Source organism: Primulina huaijiensis, unplaced genomic scaffold (genome assembly GCF_012295235.1).
Source record: "Primulina huaijiensis isolate GDHJ02 unplaced genomic scaffold, ASM1229523v2 scaffold35475, whole genome shotgun sequence".
Classification (NCBI taxonomy): Eukaryota; Viridiplantae; Streptophyta; class Magnoliopsida; order Lamiales; family Gesneriaceae; genus Primulina; species Primulina huaijiensis.
The window spans coordinates 1-9,516 of NW_027358267.1; the positions used below are offsets into that span (position 1 = coordinate 1).

General features: G+C 35.1%; 2 protein-coding genes across 2 annotated transcripts; both read right to left on the reverse strand.

The window, feature by feature from the left end:
- Nucleotides 1–342: 342 nt before the first annotated feature.
- LOC140968350 (protein PHYTOCHROME KINASE SUBSTRATE 3-like) lies at nt 343–1,862 on the reverse strand (the record flags this gene model as incomplete). Its single annotated transcript, XM_073429278.1, has 1 exon — nt 343–1,862. A coding segment is annotated over exon 1 (1,344 nt), but the record flags the coding sequence as incomplete, so codon positions are not given.
- A 2,832-nt stretch (nt 1,863–4,694) lies between these two features.
- Nucleotides 4,695–8,454, reverse strand: LOC140968351 (uncharacterized). The gene is made up of 4 exons (XM_073429279.1): nt 8,223–8,454; nt 5,839–6,486; nt 5,638–5,736; nt 4,695–5,341 (listed from the first exon to the last, which is right to left on the reverse strand). The coding sequence occupies exons 1-4, from the start codon at nt 8,376–8,378 to the stop codon at nt 5,102–5,104; spliced, it is 1,143 nt and encodes a 380-aa protein (XP_073285380.1). The 5' UTR covers nt 8,379–8,454; the 3' UTR covers nt 4,695–5,101.
- Nucleotides 8,455–9,516: the final 1,062 nt, after the last annotated feature.

A 9,516-nucleotide genomic window follows, 5' to 3' on the forward strand; every position in this document is an offset into this window, starting at 1 on the left:
ATTTTTATATATTGAAGGCAATTAAGTCATTTGTGGTGTTTTTTTTATCATTATATTAAAATTATCACATGTCATAAAAGAGATACATTATCCTTGTATAAAACTATTTATCTTTCTAAAAAATTACCAAACGTGGGATAAAGAAGATTATTTATCAATCCCTCTCTTATCTCGTGTACCAAAATATACCTTAAAAGGTTTGAAAAAGTTCTCTTCAAACAAAAGGAAAATAGCAAATTTAAAAACCCGAAATTATATATGTGATCAATCCATCTCCATTTTCGTACAAAAATTGCGGTATCCATGTCGTGACTTTTGCGAACAAAAAAAGATATATANAACCTTAACACACACTGTTTCATCAGCAACATCAACTGATTTCTGATTCTTGCATCCTAAAAGCCCGCTTGGCCGAATCTTTTGTGCTTCCTTGCTCCCTCCATTTGTGTTTCTTGGATTCATATTGTTGTTTCTTGAAACTATGCCACCTGAAATGCTAACACATCTTTCTTCGGTGTCTGACAGAATCGACAAGTAATCTGCAGCGCTTGCTGTAATGACACTCCATTGAATACTGGCTTCACTTGGTGCATAATGTGATGTAGGACTCATGCAACAAGAAACAGCATCATCTTGATCTGTTTTTGAGGCTAATATTTGATTTATACATCCCGAGATATTCTCTATTTCGAAGAGATCGGAGCTTGCATCACTAGCCATATCGTCGCAAATTGTGCTGGTTCCGATAGCAGAGGCAGCTGGGATATTATTCTGATGGCTTTTTCCTTCTGGAATGGCGTCCCATGTTAACATTGAGAGTTTTCTTTCCAAATTCATGGCTATGTCTCCCTTTGATGAAATGCTTGATCCAAATACTTCGATGGAGTTTCTTGCCTCTTCCAACTTTTCTTCTTCGAGCTTGATTTTGTCTACGATGAAATTCTTTTGTGATTCTTGGTTCGGGATTGTGGTGAGATGACCGAACATTCGATCTGATCCGGTTCGGCTGGCTTTTGAGTTCTTGTATGTGATGTGGTGTGGGATGATCTGATCATTGATCTTGACATTTTTCTTGTCGAAACACGGCACCTGGCAACCGAATCCGGGGAAAATTCTCCAGCTGGTGGATTTTTTCGTCTTAGTTAGTGAATCGTTTCTCGGGAGGTTCCTCAGCATTGTTGTTTGGCTCGCCCAGCTACTCGTTTCAGAACCAAGCTGGCTACGAGTTTCTTGAGCTGCATTCGATGAAAGCCGGGGTCGATTCACCGACCCGTTTTTGTTCAATTCACGTTTCAGCCCTGACGTGTATTCCAATTTCATGTTGAAGTACCTGTCAGCACCAAAAACACTGATTTCTCCATCTTTTGAATGGTGATCTTGAGAGAAGCTAAATGCTGAAGTGGGATCTTGGATTGGCCCCGGAACTTTAAACACAAAGTTCTCTCCTGAAGTGTTGAGATACGAAAACGAATCTGTTCGGGCGCTTTTTAAGCTATCTTGGGTGTCTTTTGAGTGTGAAATGTTGGCCTGGAATGGAGATTTTATTGAAGGGGACTTGCTTTTGCCTGAGCTCATTACAAGAGGGGTTTCTTGGGCCGAAATCCTGCGAATCAAATTTTCTTTATCTCTGTCTAGGTAACATGAAAACGAGGCGACACGAAGATTCATGTTGTCTTCACTCTCCATGGATGTTGAATCGATTTTGTTTACAATGAATTGGTGGAAACAACAAAATCTGGGAAGAAAGTATATGTAGAGAGATATATGATGAGTATATAAGATATGCCTGAAAAATGAAATGCAAATTTATAACATCAAGAAATGGGAATATTTTAGAGCATAAATTCGAGCAAAGTATCGAGTTTATAATAGAACGGGTTCGTGAAAAGCCATCCTATAAATAGGCATGGCAAGAGGGTTAAAGTAGCAAGGCAGTGGAGCCTACTTGTTTATGACCTCGTGTGACTGTTTCACTTTTACGGCCGCCGCAGGGAAATCAACATAGTTAAAAAAGTAAAAGCCACTCTCGCCCTTTTGAAGTTAAATTACGTGTTCATTTGTACGAGAAAATTGCATCAAAAGCCGAGGATCCTTTTGTTCAGCGGCAAGAGTTTGATCCCAAGACCAAATTTCACTTCTGTGGTGTGTGAGTACGTACGTAGTTTAATTCGTTCAGATTTAGATAGGAAATATACGTCCTCAGCTCGTTGTATCAAAAGAATTATACATTGATCATAATTTTTGATCAAATCATGACTGTAATAAGCGTCTAACAACACATTTTTGCCAATAGTACTGCAAGTCATATCGTTTGTAATGTTTTCAAGTCCCATAAACATATTATATTATACTTTAAAATTGTTTTAATGTAATATAAAATAAATATTTTGGACTCTGAACTTTGGTTCACATGGATTTGTAAGTCACAACATTTACGTTTAATATGAGAAAAGACCTCATAATCATCAATATTTCCTCTCCGTGAGGCGTCACGGGTAATACTATATTGCACCAGATAACATCAACACCATTAAACAATGTAAATTTTTCATATTTTTATGAGGGATATTCCACTCTATATATCTATTTAGGATTTAAAAAAAGTAAAATATGTAAAACACTTGGTGGAGCGTATATACCCGCTGGGGTTTAGTATGACCACTGCGAACAGGCATAAGACCATACTGCTCTATGAGTGGACATCCTAGCTAGCTAGGGTCGTCCCCACTACTTATTCAACTAGTTCTTTGCTCTCTGTGGCATCCTAAAGTCCATTTTAGTCCCAAATTAGTTTGCCTTATTTAGATATGAATTTTTTAGAAGAAGTTACAAGTCACACAAACATCTTTCTCATATTCAGTGTGATGAAAACCCTCAAAATTTCACTCTTTTCCCCTTCTTTTCTGCATAAAACTAGTCTGTTGCTAACCATTTATCCATCATCAATGACTGGTTGCATAAGCTTCGTAGGATGATCAGTGAAAACTAAAACTAAAAAGATGGATCAAAATCACTGGAGAGATAATATATATTAGGTTACAAAAACCAATGATACTGAACCATTTGCCAGAGTTCTGTCATTTTGCATTCGAGTAAGAAAAATACAGGTAATTTTAGTCATTATTAATGCAATCACTGGAGATTTGGATATGATACGTTTACATTTATTACATGTTCTTTGGTTTAGGAATATATATACATTTAATGCAAAGCTGGAAATTCTTACAAAGCCACCAGACTAAGAAGTGGCTAAGATCCAAGGTTTAAAACCCACCATTCATTCGACCTGGCAAGACTAAAGTAGGGACTAAAATGTCAAAGTCATAATCAATTTATGATTTAAAGCTCCAAATAATTTATTGTCAAGGAATTTTTGGTTGTTGGATTCCAGTGATTGAGAATATTAATGGCTGATAAGCGACTCATTCTTCAAATACACATATATATCATATTGCTTTCTTACCATTTTTTTTAAAAAAACGATCCATTTTAATGATTTTTTGCATGAGTTCATGGCATAAACTCCCAAGATCAAATGCACAAAACCAGAAATTAATCGAATATGTTCTTTGGTTTGGAAGAATATGTATAGTTGTTTGAGGGGTTACTTGTGCTAAAATTAAACTTATACCATCGTTATCATGATCTAAGTTTGGAATACATTTTACTCTTAAAAAACATACCCCACTTGTTCTAGCTGTAAAGCGTATAACCAGATTTGAAGAGCAAATTTCCTTCTAAGCTAATTAAGTTGAAAGAGAATCTGCTTTTCTAAGTGAGGAATTTTGCAATATCTTTTAGTTCAGCCTGTACTTAAAACGTAATCTCACCCTAACATACCCTTTCGAAGTTGACAAATAGTTAACAACACCACAAAATTTTATCAAGTGATTACGAAAAAAATTGTGTAAAGAAGATTATTTGTCTGAAAAGATTATGCTAAACTTTGAAAGATTTTAGTTTGAGTAGGAAACTGCCTTTTCCTTGTGTTCCAGTCGGTCCCCTCAGGCAAAATGCAGCAAGTAACATGTTCCTTAACTCAACAAGGACCAGATCATTTATTGGTACAAATGATTACATTTACATGCACGGTGAATGAATCAATTCGGTAGTGTACTGATTTCGAGTTCCAATCTTATCATATGTGTGCATAAATAAATTTTATGGGATCATTTATCCATCGTAGTAGTGAAAAACTATAACTAATTACGACCATGGAGCAATCGAAACGACAAAGTTCTGTCAGCAAATCATATATGGTCAACGATACATGACCACAACGGCAATTGTTGCTATCCAATGAAGTTGAAATTGGAACTGTGAAATTTCATGTAAGATACATAATGTTGCTGTCATTTGCCTGAGACAGTGCCGCTACGTCATGCAACTTGCCCAAGTTGGAACCCAGAAATTCAACATACGGAGAACATTTGAAATAGATAATATTGAACTTTTCTTCTTTAAAAAAGGTCATTTGGAGTAACTAAACAACCATGTTTGCTCTTTTCTACAACTGATCCAAACCAATACACACAGCCTTTTCCAATCCAAGCTAACCCAGCACTCTCCCATAGCAAATAATTTCTTTCAACAATTGAAAAACCACCTTTATTTTCAACCCTATGCAGCATTCTCTACTCTCATAAAAGAACATAGATAAAGTTGTTTAAAAAAAAACAAACTTAACTTCAAAATTTTACAGAAAGATAATCACCATTTCAAAAAGATCGTTGATGTTTTAACAATAAAAGTTTCAATCGCTGAAATCAAAATGCGCTGAATTGGTTCTCCCCTTACATAGGTACTATGATTCATGATACCTAACCCATTCATCATTTGAAAACAAGTAATTCAAAACAGATCTGCACCTGTCACAAACTATTCAAGGGCGTTGCGCACTGACCCTTGTGCCTCCTAAGCATCGAGCTTGATACAACGAGCAGAATGCCAGGAAACTAATGGTCAGTGTCTCAGGAGAATGTGAACAAGGACAACAGTTAAACATAATAGATACAACGAAGGCTAAAATTCATCATAGTTTGTAACACTCGACACATCATCTTCCTTCCAAAAACACAGCTGCTCCAAACTGCCAGTGAGATCACCCGATTTCAAGTTCATTGGCGCCATGTTGTACCCTACCACTTATCTCCAAACACATTCCGTGGCCCATTTTTTTGTTCAAAGTATTTTCCTGAATAGTTCTAGGACCTGGATCAATAAAAAAAGGCTGGATTTTAAGATTCGGATTCGGTTTTATGCGAATCTCGTCTCTTTCCTTGGATGGTTGGAGAAAAATTCCATTTTGCAGTTCAGAACCTTCATCGCCATTTAAGAGCACCTGCAACGTCGAGGTCGAAAAATAGACTTGGTTAACTCGATAAAACTTACATTTAAGGCAGTATATCTGAATGAAGAAACCGTATCAGTATCATGACAACTTTTACTGCAGTCAATCAAGATTTTAAGGAGGGAACGAGGGATCAGGTAGAACCCAGGAATATAATCGAGCCAGAGAGACTTCAAGTGTTAGTGGGTGAAACATAACCAATTTAAAAATCTACGCATGAAACCGAACATTTTTTATGAAGGGCAGTGGCTGCCTTTGGTTGGAGATTGTACTGACAAAGTTATCACCTTGCGGCCCAGCATATCGAATGTTATGATTACTTTACTACGCTTCGCTCGTTCAGCTTCTTCTACGTCCTCCCTTTTTTTCCTCAGAAGTTCTTTTTCCTGAGAACAAGCATAATGGATGTTAAAACTTGGATCAAATATCAATAGCACTTGCAAGGACTTCTTGATTTGTGCATGCACTTAAGGTTACAGGAAAAATACCTCCAATGAGAGCCAGCTGTTCCCGTCAATCTCATAGTAATCACTTTGGTCATCTATAACTGTTGTCCGAGCTGCAGAGTCACGGTCATATTCAACAAGCCTCTTCGCAAACGCTTCTGCAGCCGCCTCTGCGTCTGTCATAGGTACGCCAACTTCATCCAGATCAGCATATGTGCTTCCTTCCCTCAGCACAAGAGCACCACAAAAGTGACAAGGCCCTTCGCCTTCTTGCTCACAGACTATCTTTCCACAAGATAAACAATTGCTTATCAACCTGTGCCGACGAGCTTGACAAGAACATGGCTTCCCTTTCTGATATACAATTGATCCTTTTGCAGCCTCTGCTAGAGAAACAACTTTTCCTGTCTTTTTCTTTTTGGAATTGCCTTGATGTTTAGTATGTATAGTTCGGGGTTCGAATGTCTCTTTCTTTAATAGAATGTCCTCACTTGTAGAAGCTATAGTTTCTTTCTGTGGTTTGTTCAGTTTTTTAGCTGCAAAAACTGCACTCTCATCAGAACGTGGTTTGACATATGCATGTAAATTTGAAGTTGACGGAGATATGCTTGGATTGTATATATTTGATAGACCCCTCCGTTTTAAGTACTCTCCAGTTATGCTTTTTCCAGCTTCCTCGCCAACAATGTTCTAAAAAAAAGTTCAAAAAAAATAAATAAATTGCAGATTTCAGAAAGATGCCATAAGTCATGGAATGGTAAAGGTAAAAAGCATGAATTTCAACAAAGGGCGCAACTGAGCCAAGCTGCTAAAAGCTCGACTCGAGTTCAATTTTCGCCAAGTTAGAAATCGAACTCAAGTAGCTCGAGTATTCTCTGGAGCAAGCTCGAGCTCTGGTGTTTCAGGTTTGACTACTCGCGTTTCTGTACTTATCAAGTACTTGAACTTTAGAATTATTTTTTTCCTTTTATCTGTTGAAAATACAGATGAAATTATCTATTTAACCCTTAATGTTATCATTATTTGCATAATTTAATATTCGGTTTTTAAAAATTTTAAGTCCTATTTCGTAAATAAAGTTTCTATCTTCGTGCTCAGCTTGACCTCACAAGAAAAAAAATACTCAGTTGAGTTTGTGTTCTGTTTTTGTATCCAGTCTAGCAAATTACTCAGCTTGACTGCACCCTATTTTCAACTCTAAGATCCAAGTATCTGTTTTTCCAATTTCTAATGATGACGTAATGACTCGTAATAACACTTAAATGCAAAAATATATCCTTTTGCATTATATAAGGTCCCATGTGTGAAATCAACCAAATCTTTAGATCATTGTGATTGCAGAAGTCACGAGCATGTGGTAAACAAAGTCATCACATGACCAATTACGGAGATACAAAATAGAATACGGTGAAACATTATTTTATTTATACAAGGATTTCTGAAGTAGGAAAACAAAGAAAAAAAGGATACATTTTTATTAAATGGAACAAGCCCTTTTGAAGAGTAGTCACCCTGGATGATAATAGTTCAATCCTCAACATTTCATGATCATGCAAACATCATGTTTTATGAACAGGAAACAAGTAAATTAAAGCAAAATTTTACATTGCTACATTGACCCCTTCGTTTAATGTTTAAATTTATAAAACGTGTCAAGAAACAATTGGAAAATACCGATGATTTCAATGGTCTAAATCATCTGTAAAATTTATTATTATACAAGCATGAATAATCTTCTTAACTGTACAGCAAACTAACAAATTTGATTTCTAAGACTAATGGTGATTCAATACTTTATACCATCATTAAATCTTTTGAGAATTTGAGAACTGTATGTTTTGACTTCGGGATTGAGCTCTTCTCCCCAATTCTTCAACAAGAATTGTGTATTAACTTAAAGTTATCAATTAAAAGTGATTTAATTGTCAGATAACTCATTCAGCAGAGTAGTTTTGGTATCTACTATATGCTATGGCATGGTTGTACAGTGTTTTCATACATTCCATTTGTCACAAGAGCAACTACAGCTGCATTACTTATCCAACAGACCAACGTACAAGATGATCTCCACACAAGATGGAGCTGAAAAATCATTTAAAAGTCAACGAGACAACAAAATGGACTAAATCTGGTGATTTTTTATAGTGTTCTTAGATTAGTCAGATGGATTCAGTTAATACATTTTGAGTTCAAAATCCACATTTCAGAAAAATATGACATAAACTTTAATTTTCTATTTCATTTGAGGCCAATCGGATTCCAACAGAGATTGGTTGAGTTTCTCGAGCTTGTTAGATCAAACAACATTTACACGGCCATACATACAATAAAAAAACACACCAAATAATCATCAAAATTATAGCAACAGGGTCACGAAAAAACAACACCAGAATGAAATTAATATACAAATTAAGTAAATTTCGTACATCGAGGTATTCTTTAGCATCGAGTGGAGCCGCCATCTCACAGTACGAAACAAGTCCTGATATGATTTCCCCGTCTAATTGCAGGCCGGTTTCCACCTTGTTACAGAGTTCCATTAATGCCTTCTCCAACCACTGTCCCGAAGATTCCAACGCCATTCTCCCCCTTTCTATTCGGCTCTGCAAATGAATACGACGCCTCGATTCTGAGGTACTACCGTTTTTTTATATCGGGTTAAGTCCGGTTCGGGTTCTGATTACAGTACGGGTCAGCGGTGCCACGTCGATTCAGGTTTTAACGTGGAGAATAAAGTAGTTTTTTTAAATAATAATAATATGATACCTATAATTTTTTAATAATTAAATAGTAGAAGAAAAAAATAAATATGAAAATAAAAATATGATATATGGGAGTTTAACTTTTTAAATTGATGGGATATTTTTGAATTTTTGAAAAAAGTTTCACAAAAACACCTAAAATTAGTTAGCATAAGAGGTTTAACTTTAATTAATTAATAGTGTAACATACATTTGAGTTGTAATCACTTTTTTCAATCGAATTGTGAATCAATCTAAATATTTTTATAGATAAGATCAAATTCAAATTTCCAATTTTCGTGAGAAGAATTCAGGTAAATATGATATATTTTTAAATATATGATCGGTTGGAGAAACTAGAATCTATCACTTTTCTCATAAGATTAATTTACATGCGTAACGGTTTTATTCGTAAGACGATCCAATCCATACTTACAATGAAAAATTAAATTTCCGATATAGATAGTATTTTTACTCAAATCAGTCATAAAAATATAATTTTGACACAAAAGTAATATATTTTACTTAAAACAAAATATATTATACAATATTTATTGATAACATATAGCTAACGAAAATTGATATTTTTGAAATAAAAAATAATGGTTTGAACATAAAAATAATAGTTTTCATAAGTTTGATCGAAGATCCGTCTCACAAAATTAACTCGTGTGACATTTTTTTATATGTAAACATAATATATAATGTCCTCAAGTTAAGAGTATTTTGGTGACGAGCATTACTTCAAATGTATAATAGAGTTGAATTTGTAGTTATTAAATTTTGATTGAACCATAATATGAGTAGAATAAATAAGTTGCAAGGAAGAGTATATGGGCTGGGCCAATTGGATTGCTACATGGGCTTGGGTGGAGTCCAATTATGCAACTTTTTAATGTTAGAAAGTTTATCCGGCCTATTTCAAAAATAATAATAATAATAATTATTATTATTATTAAATACCATCACCTGTTTTTTT

Coding starts and splice junctions, on each gene's coding strand:
- LOC140968351 (XM_073429279.1), bottom strand. CDS start 8,378: ATGGCGTTGGAATCTTCGGGACAGTGGTTGGAGAAGGCATTAATGGAA. Junction 5,737..5,838: donor ACAGCTGGCTCTCATTGGAG/GTATTTTTCCTG, acceptor GCTTGTTCTCAG/GAAAAAGAACTTCTGAGGAA. Junction 5,342..5,637: donor TCGATATGCTGGGCCGCAAG/GTGATAACTTTG, acceptor TCGACGTTGCAG/GTGCTCTTAAATGGCGATGA.